Below are 15,000 nucleotides of genomic sequence, written 5' to 3' on the forward strand. Positions count from 1 at the left end.
TGAGGTTGTAGCTTAGCAAGTGATAATAATGATAATAATAGTCTTTACTCAAATGTCAGTCATTTCAAAAATAAAGATTTTATATTCAAAATTATAATAATTCGATAAATTATCATTAGAAATTTAAGCAATTAATTTCGAAAGTTGAAATTGAAACTGCTTAAGATTAAACAATTATTTAAATATCAAAACTTTCTATGTAAAATAATGAACACATTTTATTATTTTATTTCTTTAGCAAAATTTGACTAAGCATAGATTAGTGACACCACTTAGACAACGATTCTCTATAAAATTATAAAAATAAGAATTTATGTATAAAAGCGCTTTAATTCTTATTTGTAAAGACGAAATCCTAAACAATTCTTTCTTTATAGAGAACAAATTACTAAACATTGTTTTTATACTGATTTTACATATATGATAATGCATCCCCACATACAGTAGAGAGGAAGAATCAATATTTATTTGGAGGCTTCCATGAATTATTTTTCATAGAAATAATACTTCAGTAAAGAGAAATAAAATTTTTGAAGACTAAATTAAGTAAAACGAACTTAAATAATTATAGTAAGACTTTGATGAAAACAGAGTTGAATAATATTTTAAAGGGTATAAAAGTAGATTGACATTATGAGCCAAATAATTTTAGAAGCATTTTGATAAAATCCAACCTTGGATCCTTTCTTTCCCTTGTACCTGGGATCTACCTCCACTTCATTACACAAAGTCTTGACAGGACCAAAGCCTCAAGAATTTCCCTTCAAAAGATCAAGTTTAAGTAATAAGATCGCCTTTTACCCCAAAGGCTTACATTTCCTAAGACTTTTAAGACTATTGCTTAGTTCCCCCCCCCTCTCTCTCTCTCTCTCTCTCTCTCTCTCTCTCTCTCTCTCTCTCTCTCTCTCTCTCTCTCTCTCTTTTTCTTCATGCACACACACTCTCACATACACACATCCATATATATGTATATATATATATATATATATATATATATATATATATATATATATATATATATATATATATATATATATATATGCAATATCATGTACTACTATCATGTAAAAATGACCAACACGAAAAAAATTTAAAACTCCTAAAATTGCCTTTTTCTTTTTTCTTAAAAATCTTTGTCCATCGTTACATGCAAAATTCGACCCAACCAATTCGTTGCTTTGTCCAAATTGTCAAACTTGTCCTGATATTGGCATGTCTATGCTCCACACTCTCTGTTCTATTAGCTGTATATTCTTTTAGACAATATTGATAAGCCTGTCAATTTTTTTTTAATGAAACAAAATGGAGTTTATCTTCGAAATCATATTTTTTTCTTAGTTTACAAGGAAGGTTTTTTATTTGGTATACTATCATAGTTTGATCTGATAAATAATTGTATGTAATTATAAATTCATCAATGTTGAACTGTTAATAACTATTTTTCGAAATTATTTTACTTAGATTTTCAGTAGATTACTACTGGTCAATTGAATATCTTAAGATACAATGTTAATAATCATGGGTACTTATCATCTCTCTCTCTCTCTCTCTCTCTCTCTCTCTCTCTCTCTCTCTCTCTCTCTCTCTCTCTCTTTATATATGTATGTATTTATATGTATGCATATATACATATATATGTGTATATATATGAATATATATATATATATATATATATATATATATATATATATATATATATATATATATATATATATATATATATATATATATATATATATATACAGTATATATATATATATATATATATATATATATATATATATATATATATATATATATATATATATATACTGTATATATATATATATATATACATATATATATATATATATATATATATATATATATATATATATATATATATATATATATATATATATATATATGTCTATATATATATATATAAATGTATATATATATTTATATTTATATATATATTATATATATATATATATATATATATATATATATATATATATATATATATATATATATATATATATTTATATATATATACATATATTTATATATATATATATATATATATATATATATATATATATATATATATATATATATATATATATATATATATATATATATATATATATAAATATAAACTTATTCAACTTATAAATCAAGCTAACCACATCTTCGAGTTCCATTGATTCTTTCCCCAATGGCCTTGAATTTGCTAAATCAATCAAATTCGTGGTAAAGTAGATTTTTTTCTATTAAACCACAATATATTTTCGTTTATTCGATCATCTGATTTTTAGAAATAATTTAAATTTTAAACTTTTCCGGTATATAGGTAACGAAACACTTTGATAGAAAATAATTACTTTTTATTCGTTACAAAAAGCACACACATATATACATACACACACACTGATAAACATATCCCAAAAACAGCCATAGATTAGATATGAAGTTTCACAACAACAAAACATTCTATTGTGAATGGCAATAGTTCTAATGTTCACTTCCTTCTTCTTTGATAGACGCTACTAGGTTTTCCATTTCTTCTTCTTATATAATTTTAATAGTATTTCATTAGGCTTATTTATTAACATCTCAAAATGGGTATTTGTTTTTTTTTTATTTATTTATTGACGATTCTTTTTTTTTTTTTTTTTTTTTGAATTTTCTGTTAAGAATTATTATCATCCATAACCAAATCTCCAGTCCAATTTAATTTATATATTTTTAAAATCTTTTAATTTAATTAAGAGTATTTTTCTCTTAATTGGGCACCAGTTACTTTACTTAGGGATATCAGATATTCTATCAAATGTGGAAAAAAGTAATTTTGTAAAAGTTCCTGATTATGAAAAGTAGACAACTTTCTATTAACTTTAGGAATTGTTAATGAACCCAATATTGGTCTCCGTGAATTTTCACATGTTAAATACCACATTTCCTTTCTTAATGTTGTTATTAGCAATTATTACTGTCAATAATTGATTGATAGAAAGGAAATGTAAATCATTATGTTTCTACATCTTTGATAATGTTCTATTTGCATCACAATAATGGATGTGCTGGATCAATATAGTTTAATAACATAACCCTTATTCTAACAAAAAAGAAAAAAATATTTTTAAAAAAAGAGACTTTGATGAAGAATGTACTTAGATGAGTTGGCTAGTTTTCTGAAAACCATTGTCTTTCTAAGTATCATGAAGTGAGTGTTTTATTATTCAAGATAATTAGTTTTATTAATTGGCCTTTGTTAAGTATAACTTTGAAGACGAGATGGTAATCCTGGAGGGCAATATTGAGATAATGGACTAGATCAAAATTAATCATAAAACCAATTTACCCTATATTCTAGAATATATCTAACATTGTTTTTGAAGGAATGGGAACCTAATTTTTAGTATATTACAGTGACATTGACATTAACTACTCCCTATTATGCATCGTAGAAGCACTGCTCGACAAGTAATATGGAATTAGTTGTCCATCCTTAGGAGAATAACTTATAACTTGTTGCCCTATGCTGGGTGAATAATTTTGGACGAGTTGATTCTCTCTTGTTGAATACGTAGGGACGAGTTGACCATTGACTGGTGAATATGTAGAGACAAGTTGACCATCATTCGGAGATGTGTAGGAGGCCACAGGCTGCTTGAGCATTGTAACTTTTAATATATTTTCTTTTGGTTCATGTAGCGTTTGTGTATTCGTAATGGTGTCTTGCGTATCTGGAGAGATCCTATTGGATGTTACGCCAGTTATATCGTCTATGGTTTGTACGCTGCTTATGTAGTCTGGCGGCCAGTCGTGCTGGGACTCCTCTTCAAAGGCTGTGGCCAGGTTGCTACGCATTGTGATAGAAGGCCTCAGGGTTCCATAATGCCTTGGGCCATATATTGTCTTACAATTGTCCCTAAAGGAGTGCAACTGGACGTCATTCCCTCTCTCGCTATTCACGTCCTGTAAGCCTTTGGCGAGGCTCCGGCGGTTGGCCTTATGTCGATAATAAACGGTAGTAAGAACCAGGATATTTAGGATTAGCAAAGAGCAAGCAATGGCCACTGTCAAGCTCAGTGCAGTCGTGTAGGGGAAATCCTTTCCCATATCCAAATTAGCTGATTCACTAACCTGCATTTTGTTAGCTTTAGCTACACTTGTTAAGTTATGAAGTATATCTGTTGTGCCAGTGATGGTTGAAGTGACTGGGCTAGATGGAAAGCCATCTGTTAAGTTATACGGACCTGATGATTGAGGGTATAAACCAGACTCGAGATCAGTTGGTAATCTGTGAAAGTTTTTATATGGGCCGTACCGAGTACCCACTCGTTCCAGACCAGGTAGTAGCCATGACCACAGGGCTACTTTTCCAGCACGGTAGTGGTCATGTACAGAGTTCTGTGTTCCTGGAATGAATAGACATATAGGTAACTGAAAGTAATAATGTGAAAACGAGGATACAATATCTATTTTTCCCTATTGGAGCCCCTGGGCTTATAGCATCTTGCTTTTCCAATTAGGGTTGTAGCTTGGATAGTAATAATAATAATAATAATAATATAGAAGATATATTCCTTAAATATAAGATATATGGTTTTGACTCTTGATGTTATGAATAAATATTTTTATTAATTTATCAATGAATAGGTTTTGGATGTTACAGCTTCATAAGCTATTACAAATAGAATCCCAACACTAAAATTTACCTAAAGCAAGTATCGAGAAAAGGTACATATCATATTTATATTGATGATTAGAATTATATCATATAATTTAAGATGTACTATCATTTAGTTTATTAGATTAATCACCAGTTAAATATTAGTATTTTACTAAAGTTCTATAGTTTTGTGAAGTGCATTGAAGAAGTTATGTTTTACTAGTTTAGGTTAATGATATTCATAGGAGTTGGGTTAATGAAGAGAGAGAGAGAGAGAGAGAGAGAGAGAGAGAGAGAGAGAGAGAGAGAGAGAGAGAGAGAGAGAGAGAGAGAGAGAGAGAATGTTAACATCTAGAACATAAAATTTCCTATATAGTGAAGAAAGGGATTATTAATTAACATGTAAGTTATCATGAAGAAATAAAATTACTCTAAAAATATGAATAATTGTATTTTCCTGACCTAAGGTTATATATCTAGAAAATATTGAAAATCATTGTATCATTATATCTGTGAGCGACTACAGCCCCACAAAAATAGGAACCTCATCTATTTGAAAGTATCTCTGATAGACTGGATCATATTTGGGCCATATCTGCTCTTCAAAAGTTATGTCGTTTGCACTCTCCGACATCTTAGCTTTGGAGACTGTGTCTTTTGGATGTCTGTAATATGAACATAGAGTTTTGAATTGATACCATAAGTATAATCGATTGATTTATGGTATCAATGATATGAAATATACAGTATTTTTTATATATATATATATATGTTATGACCAGTGAATGACGACCCTAGTGTTGTGTCTCCTCTGATTCATCCACTGAAGTGAGGAGAACTATTTACATCCTTTGCATCATTTGATCTTTTATATATTGTCATATTTAAGACGTGACTACATGATATCTTCCAGTATGTCTATTGTAGACAAGGTTTTGTGTTCATTAGTTTTGTGTTTATAGGTAGGATTTATGATGGTTTTTCTTGTTTTATTTACTCCGTCTTCCTTCTTTCTTGTAATTAGTATTAGGGTTATTTTTTGTTCTGGCCAGCCAAATTGTTGGATCCAAGTTTATAATTGATATTTCTCTTGTCTTTGTTAGGACTTAGCTTCTTAGTTTTAGGGAATCCAGTGTGATTCAAAGGACCGTTATTTGTCCTTCCTTGTTATTAAATAATGTTATTTGTAGTTTTAACAAGGTTGATCTAAATTTTGTTATTGTTAAGTATTAAATATTGTTAAGTTTTCTTGAGTGTTTGTTTCCGCTGACCTTTAGCACTGAGTTACATTTATTACTGACAACAATTATAATAAGAACTCTTATAATAACCCTAAGGGTTATAACAATTGGCGACCGTGACAGGATTGTTCTCAGGTGTACTCAGTGTTTTGGTCTGTGGAACAGCACTTTGTTAATTTGACAATATTTTCTTTAGTTGTAAAGTATTACCTTTCTCCCCTGCTATTTTTGGTGCAATGGAGGGTTTTGTGTTTGACCCCGCAGAGTTTTTAGGGTCAGGTGATTGTATAAAGTATCTGCCAGTACTAAATAAGACTTGTTTAGTAAGTTGTGCCCGGTGGTTGGGTATTCCGTTGAGGGCAGCGGATACGAAAAATCAATTGTTGGTAGCTGTTAAAAGTAAAGTTGCTCAAGGTCTGGCTGAGGCTGAACATTTGGTTAGGGAGTATGAAGTTTCAGGTAGTAGTGACTCTGAGCGTGAGGGTAGTATGATTAATGATGATGACAGAATAAGTGTTAATGGAGGTCTAACTCTGTTTGAGGATCCTCCCCGGACAGGAACTATTTATGAAGGTCAGGCTAACTTGCCTCTGAAACTAAATGTTTCCACTAATCCATTCAATTCTGTAGTAAACCCTGCGCCAAAAGATCCTCAGGTTCCTGTTTGTCCTTTGGTGGAGTCCAAGGAGGACGGTGAATTAAATTATTATGTAAACGGATAGAACTGATGAAACTGGAATTTGAAGAGAATGAGAGGGCGAGGCGGCATGAATTGGAGATGGCCAGTATCAATTTAGAAATTGCTAGGCTGCAGGGCACCTCTAATCATTTTAGTACACCTCGGGGCAACTCACAGGATAAGTTTAATGTAGGTGCGGCCTTAAAATTGGTGCCAGTATTTGAAGAGTTGAATGTTCCAGAATTTTTCAAGGCTTTTGAACGTGTTGCCACTCGGTTGTCCTGGCCCCCAGAAATGTGGACTGTACTAATTCAATGTAGGTTGGTGGGCAAGGCAATTAGAGTGTATAATGCCTTGGAAGAAAGTATTGCCCGTGATTACCATAAGGTTAAGGCTCTAGTCCTCAAGGCATATGATTTGGTTCCTGAGGCCTACCGCCTTAAGTTCAGGAATTTTACGAAGCAAGCCTCCCTTACTTATGTGGAATTTGCTAGGCTTAAGGAGGAACAATTTGATCATTGGTTAAAAAGCCGCCAGGTGGTCTCTTTCTCCGCTTTGAGAGAACTCATGCTTCTAGAAGAATTCAAAAGGTCATGTAGTAAGGAATTGAAAATTTATCTAGAAGAGGTAAAAGCTTTTAATTTAAGTAATGCCGCTCAAATTGCTGACGAGTTTGTATTGACCCATCGAACTGGGTCTGGTAGTTTTGGAAACAAAGATGTGAATTTTCAATCTGCTAGGCCAGTTAATTTTCAGAGGTTGGGCTCTTTTGTGAATACTCGTGGGCAGGGTAACCCACCAGATAAAAATCATAAGCCTGATAGTAACCAGGGAAAAGACTTGAGTGGACAGGACACTCGTGTCTTTTCTGAAGATAATAGGTTTGGTTCTGGCCCAGGTAATATGAATAATAGAGGTAGGGGGACTTGTTTTTGGTGTAATAAGCAGGGACATTATCAGGCACAGTGTTATGCCAGAAGAAGGTACCTCCAAAGGAATAATAATAATCCTGTGTCACTAATATCTACTGGTAAACCTGTTATCAGTGATCCCGTAGTTGAAAACCGTCCAGTAGCTAACACTAGTAATGATGTTAGTAGCAGTAGTCAGTCTTCTAGCAGAAAGGAGGCATGACTACTTTATGATAAATATATTTGGCCTGGTAAATTAATATCTACTTCTAAAACTGTTGGTGTGAAATTTTTGAGGGACACAGGGTCAGCTCGGTCTCTGGTTTTGAAAGACTCTTTGAAAAATTTAGCTGAGTATACAGGAAATTTTGTTGTTCTGGGAGGGTTCCCGAACACCGTTGTTTCGGCTCCGTTAGTGGAGGTCAGATTGTCTTTCCCTGGTTATGATAAAGTGACAGAATTAGCAGCTGTTGAGTGTCTCCCTATTCCTGGAATTGACGGCATTTTGGGTAACGATATGTTAAATACAAAAGGACAAGAGTTGTTCCCCATATTGTCTGTGCATGCCTGTCCTGTTGCAGTAACAACCCGGGCAGCAGTAAAGGCTGCAAATTTAATTGATAATGACGAAGATTTAATCTTAAGTAGTTTAGAAGTAGACATAGAGAGGCCCGGGTCTGTAGATAGTAGTGGTAATAGTGTGGTTAGCAATGTTTTGAGACCTGATTGGGACAGGTCTTCATTTATTGAAGCTCAGAAAAAGGAATTTAATTTTGATTTGGGTGACACTGCAGATTTGACTAAACCCAGGTTTTGTGTGATCAATGGTTTACTATACCGGATTAGTCGTCCTTTAACTGATAATCTGAGCAAGACGTCTCGTATTGAACAAATTGTTGTCCCATCTCAATTTCGTAGGTCTGTCTTGAGTCTTGCACATGATGATTCTTTTTCTGGCCACTTCGGTGTATGTAAAACTTTTCGAAAGTTGGCAGAATGTTTTTGGTGGCCAGGATTAAAATCATCTGTGAAACAATTTATTAATGAATGTGAGGTTTGTCAAGTGATGGGGAAACCCAACCAAATTATTCCTAAAGCTCCCTTAAATCCAATTCCTGCGATAGGTGAGCCTTTTGTGGAATTAGTTATTGATGTGGTTGGGCCTTTGCCTAAAACTAAGTCTGGGTTTACCCATCTCTTGACAATTATGGATAGAGCATCTCGATTCCCTGAGGCCTTCCCAATGAGAAGGATAACCTCTAAGGTTGTATTTGACAAACTAATTGAATTCTTTTCCAGGTATGGTCTCCCTCGTACTATTCAAACTGACTGCGGTACAAATTTTACTAGCAAGGTATTTAAAGGTAAATGTGCAGAACTGGCCATTCGGCACAAGACCAGTGTACCATATCATCCAGAGAGTCAGGGCCTGGTGGAAAGGTTCCATCAGACCCTTAAATCTATTTTGAAAAAATATTGTTATGAACAAGGGGAGGAATGGGATAAAGGTCTTCCCTTTGCTCTCTTTGCTCTACGAAATCACCCAAATTCTTCAACTGGGGTAGCTCCTTTCGAACTGGTATTTGGACACAAAGTACGTGGGCCTTTGGAGATTTTTCATGAGATGCTTGAGACTGATCGAGGTGGGAATGCAAACGTAGGAGACTTTGTGGAGGACTTGAGGAAAAAATTATCTAGAGCCTGGAAATTTGCCAGAGAAAATTTGGCTAGTTCTCAGGCTGCTATGAAATTAAATTTGGATAGGAAATCTAAAGCACGGTCGTTTGAGCCCGGAGAATTAGTTTTAGTTTTAAGTACTGACTCTGACAATTTCCTTGAACCAAGATATAAGGGACCCTGGAAGGTGTTGAGGAAGTTGTCGGAGGTGAATTATGAAATAGAGGCTCCTGGGACCAAACGGAAGTGCAGAATATTCCATATAAATAGGTTAAAACTCTATACTTCTAATAGACATGATCCTCTTGCTATTGTTTATGAGCCTGTGGTTGAAAGTATGGATTTACCTTCAGAGGATTTGGAGGATTTGATTTGTCAGGTGTCTTCTGATGCTCTTTATGATAATATTCAAAATTTAGAAGTTTTGAAGGAAGGGCTGGGGCATCTGGAGATTGCTCAAAGGAGGGATGTAATTAATTTAATTTCTTCTTTTCCAGATTTATTTCGGAATTCTCCAGGTCGAACTAATTTTCTTGAGCATGATGTAGACGTGGGTAATGCTTCTCCTGTAAAACAGAGTCCTTATCGGCTGAATCCCATTAAGAGGGATATAGTTGATAAGGAGATTAAATATATGCTGGAACACGATCTCATCCAACCTTCCGTTAGTCCCTGGAGCTCCCCGATAGTCCTGGTTAAGAAGTCCGATGGAAAGTTCCGTATGTGTGTGGACTACCGTAAGGTTAACACACACACTAAGAATGACTCTTTTCCTTTGCCTCGGATAGATGACTGTCTTGATCACATAGGGGCTGCTAAGTTCATTACGAAATTGGATTTATTGAAAGGGTATTGGCAGGTTCCCCTGTCTGATCGAGCAAGAGAGATCTCTGCATTTGTAACTCCCTTTGGGCTTTACGAGTGTAAAGTAATGCCCTTTGGGATGAAAAATTCCGTGTGTACTTTCCAGAGGCTTATGAATAGGGTCATTTGTGGTTTAAAGGGAACTGAAATTTATATCGATGACTTGGTTGTATATAGTGATGATTGGAGTACGCACAAGGCGAGATTGCGTAAGGTATTTGAGGCCCTTAAACTTGCAGGTTTGGTTATTAATTTAGCAAAATGTGAATTTGGTAAGGCAAAAGTGTGTTATTTGGGTCACGAGGTTGGTTTGGGTCAGGTGGCACCTAAACAAGCCAACCTTGAGGCTATTGTGCATTTAAAGAGACCGTGCAATGTTAGAGAGGTTCGGCGAGTGCTGGGCATGACTGGTTATTATCGCAGATTCGTGCGAAATTTCTCGGACATTGCTCAGCCACTTACCAAGTTGTTGGAGAAAGGGCAGAAGTTTATGTGGTCTCCTCAGTGTGAGGAAGCACTTCTTAAACTTAAGATGGTATTAGTATCTAATCCAATATTGACTTCTCCTAATTTCCAGAGACCTTTTATTATTGCAGTGGATGCCAGTGACATAGGTATTGGGGGTGTCCTTTTTCAAAGGAACGATATAGGAGAGGTTCATCCTGTATCGTATTATAGCCGAAAGCTACTGGCCGCCGAGAGAAAATATTCCACCATTGAAAAGGAGGCCCTCGCCTTGGTGCGTACTCTTGTGCATTTTAAGCCTTATGTAACAAATTTTTCTTATCCCATAGAAGTATGGACAGATCACAATCCACTGGTTTTCATCGAGCGCATGAAAGGTGCCAACCAGAGAATTTTACGTTGGGCTCTGCAATTGCAAGAATTCTCGCTTGTGATTAAACACGTTAAAGGATCGGAGAATCGAATTCCCGATGCCCTTTCAAGAATATAGATTTGATCACGACTTGGCCCCCCTCCCCTTGCCCTTCTCGTCTCTTCAATTGGTTTGCGTTATTCTTAGAGATGTAAGGATGAGTATGAGTGTGTTTTTCGCTGGGAGTTTGGTTTGTTAGTCATTAGGTTTTCTTAGTGAGGTATTTTATAATTTGTCTGTTTTCTTTTGAATCAAAGTAAAGCCTGTAGTGACCAAAGTGTGGGCGGTCATACTGTGGTAGTGTCTGTTATGTGTGAACTCAATGTTATTGGCTGAATTTGAGACAGTCAGTGTCTGGTGGTTAATATTTGGTGCTAAGTTGACCTTAGGGTTTATTTTTCATTTATGTTTTCTCTATTTTTTAGGCTGGTACATTTTCTTTGTGACAATTCAGTTTTTAAAATTCATTGGTTGTAGTGTTGTTCATGAGAATTCTTATTTCAGGTTTCACCCTGAGACTTTACTTTGTTTTGAGAGTGATGTGTTAATCATTTTCTCTTTACAGGTTTCATGATTTGTATAAAAAAAAAAAATTATTGGAATTTTTTGTTTTTGTTTTTGGGGAGGAAGGTATTAGAAAGTCTAGATCAGCCTTGTTTTTCTAGGTTTAATTACTAGTTTTTAAGAATCCTTTTGTGGCAGAATAGCCTTTGTTTTGTATGAGAATTTGTTTATGTTATCTTTGAAATTTGAGTGTTTAGTGTAAAGTGCTTAATTTAACAATTCTGTGTGGTTAGGCGCCTCCTCCCCGGTTGTTTATATTATCGGACTATCGTTTTAACGATTGTTTTTTTTTACATACGAGTGTTTATGAACGCGACTTGATGTCTGGACGTTGGTGCTCGGACAGAATTCAGTTCGGGCTTGAGCACTCCCCTGATAATATACCTTGAGCAGCATAGTGATTTGGACTCTGGATGATGATTGTTTGGCTACTTATTTGGACGATTCTTTGGATTACGCTTTTGCTCCTTACATTGATCTGTTGTCTGCAGGTGCTCTTGTCACCTGCGACTCGAGCCTGTTCTGCCTTTCCCTGACGAGGAGGACTTCCCAGGGAATTGGTGCACTAACGTCTCCAATCAGCTGCTGTGGTTTTGGGAGCTTGCAAGCTCGTGAGGTGGCCAGTAGGGAGGCTGACGCCAGGTAAGACATAGAGTGTCTGATTTTCGTTTGGGATTGCTTGCCCTTTATGGTTATGCCCTGGCGTTTAGGACCTGCCCTGATAGCTGTTATGACCAGTGAATGACGACCCTAGTGTTGTGTCTCCTCTGATTCATCCACTGAAGTGAGGAGAACTATTTACATCCTTTGCATCATTTGATCTTTTATATATTGTCATATTTAAGACATGACTACATGATATCTTCCAGTATGTCTATTGTAGACAAGGTTTTGTGTTCATTAGTTTTGTGTTTATAGGTAGGATTTATGATGGTTTTTCTTGTTTTATTTACTCCGTCTTCCTTCTTTCTTGTAATTAGTATTAGGGTTATTTTTTGTTCTGGCCAGCCAAATTGTTGGATCCAAGTTTATAATTGATATTTCTCTTGTCTTTGTTAGGACTTAGCTTCTTAGTTTTAGGGAATCCAGTGTGATTCAAAGGACCGTTATTTGTCCTTCCTTGTTATTAAATAATGTTATTTGTAGTTTTAACAAGGTTGATCTAAATTTTGTTATTGTTAAGTATTAAATATTGTTAAGTTTTCTTGAGTGTTTGTTTCCGCTGACCTTTAGCACTGAGTTACATTTATTACTGACAACAATTATAATAAGAACTCTTATAATAACCCTAAGGGTTATAACAATATATATATATATATATATATATATATATATATATATATATACATATATATATATATATATATATATATATATATATATATATATATATATATATATCCATATACCATGGTACTTCCACTAATTTTGGGTGGTAGCCGACATCAAATGAATGAAAAAAAGGGACCCCTCCTCTCTATGCTCCTCCCAGCCTGGCGAAGAAGTCAACCAAGTTCGGCTGGTACTGCTAGGGTGCCACAGCCCACCCTCCCCCGTTATCCAACACAGATGAAGCTTCATAAAGCTGAATCCCCTAATGCTGCTACCTCCACAGTCATCCAAGGCGACCAGAGGAAGCAGCAGGGCCTACAGGAACTGCGTCACAATCGCTCACAATTCATTCCTATATCTAGCACGCTCTCATGCCTCTCACATCTATCCTCCTATCACCCAGAGCTTTCTTTACTCCATCCATCCACCCAAATCTTGACCTTCCTCTTGTACTTCTCCCATCAACTCTTGCATTCATCACCTTCTTTTGCAGACAGCCATTTTCCATTCTCTCAACATGGCCAAACCCCCTCAAAACATTCATGTCAACTCTAGCTGTTAAATCATTTCTTACACCCGTTCTCACCCTCACTACTTCGTTCCTAACCCTATATACTCGAGATACACCAGTCATACTTCTCAGACACTTCATCTCAAACACATTCAATTTCTGTCTACCCGTCACTTTCATTCCCCACAACTCCGATACATACATCACAGTTGGTACAATCACTTTTCCATACAAAACTCTCTTTACATTCATGCCTAACCCTCTATTCCACTCAACCATTTGCTGCAACAACAGACCCCATGTACTTGAACTGATCCACCGCCTCAAGTAACTCTCCATTCGATATGACATTCAACCTCGCAACACCTTCCCATCTCGTACATCTCATAACCTTACTCTCACCCACATTAACTCTCAACTTCCTTTTCTCACATATCCTTCCAAATCCTGTCACTAATCGGCCAAGCTTCTCTTCCGTGTCTGCAACCAGTACAGTATCATCCGCAAACAACAATTGATTTACCTCCCATTCAAGATCATTCGTTTCTATCAGTTTCAATCCTCGTCTAAGTACTCGAGAATTCACCTCTCTCATCACTCCATCAACATACAAGTTAAACAAGCATGGAAACATCACATATCCCTTTCTCAGCCCCACTCTTACCGGAAACCAACCGCTCACTTCATTCCCTATCCTAACACACGCTTTACTACTATTGTAGAAACTTTTCACTGCTTACAAATGACCTTCCACCAATTCTATATAACCTCATCACATTTCACATCGCTTCCCTATCAACTCTATCATACGCTTTCTCCAGATCCATAAATGCAACATACACCTCCTCACCTTTTGCTAAATATTTCTTGCATATCAGCCTAACTGTAAAAATCTGATTCATACATCCCATACCCCTTCTAAAACCACCTTTTACTCACCCAGATTTTATGAAATTACTCCACATTGATATGAAGGATTTGCTGAGTGTGACATCCATCTTAGTGAAGTTATAACTTGAGGCCAAAGGTCCAAGAGCACCCATAGGACCACCAAAGACGTACGCCAGCTCGTTCAGGAGAAGACTCTCATTTCCAGACTTTGGGAAAGGTAATTAGTTCCAATTTAAAGCTTTATTGTAGAAATAAGTAAATTGAAAAATAATAATTTGAATGGAAGAGGAATATCTGATTTTATTTATATCATGATTCTTTTATTGGTATTTACTATATTATATTTTCATGAATATTATTTGCATGATTTGGATACATACATCTCTAATCTATGGATGATATTCAAAAACTTTCTGTAGATTATTAAAGATTTTCATTAATAATATATACCATATTTTTCATTTCATATATAAAACCAATCTATCCATATCGACGTACATCTGAAACTTCTTCCTCCAAGACGTAGAGATAAGATGATCGGGAAGTCGTGTAGAGCTGCTTGGCAAGATCTGCCATCGGCGAGACGATATTCGCACCGTGAAGGCCTTGGCCGGTTGAGTCCCTGATGCTGATTGGTTGATGGAGGGATCTCGACCAATCAGTGTACTCGGCTGTGATGGCTAACATAATTTCCCGTGGCGAGATGAAAATACTCCATGTGAAGTATACTTTTATTATTAGATTGTATAGTTTATATGTGTATAGACGAGGTAATAATAATAATAATAATAAT

The 15,000-nt window shown here is 35.3% G+C and overlaps 1 protein-coding gene across 1 annotated transcript; it reads right to left on the reverse strand.

The window, feature by feature from the left end:
- Nucleotides 1–3,208: 3,208 nt before the first annotated feature.
- Nucleotides 3,209–14,894, reverse strand: LOC137626966 (neuroligin-4, X-linked-like). The gene is made up of 4 exons (XM_068357950.1): nt 14,706–14,894; nt 14,256–14,413; nt 5,193–5,325; nt 3,209–4,431 (listed from the first exon to the last, which is right to left on the reverse strand). Exons 1-4 carry the CDS (start codon nt 14,892–14,894, stop codon nt 3,430–3,432), a joined length of 1,482 nt encoding a protein of 493 aa, XP_068214051.1. The 3' UTR covers nt 3,209–3,429.
- Between the last annotated feature and the right edge of the window lie 106 nt (nt 14,895–15,000).

The sequence above is a fragment of the Palaemon carinicauda genome, chromosome 34, assembly GCF_036898095.1.
Source record: "Palaemon carinicauda isolate YSFRI2023 chromosome 34, ASM3689809v2, whole genome shotgun sequence".
Taxonomy (NCBI): Eukaryota; Metazoa; Arthropoda; class Malacostraca; order Decapoda; family Palaemonidae; genus Palaemon; species Palaemon carinicauda.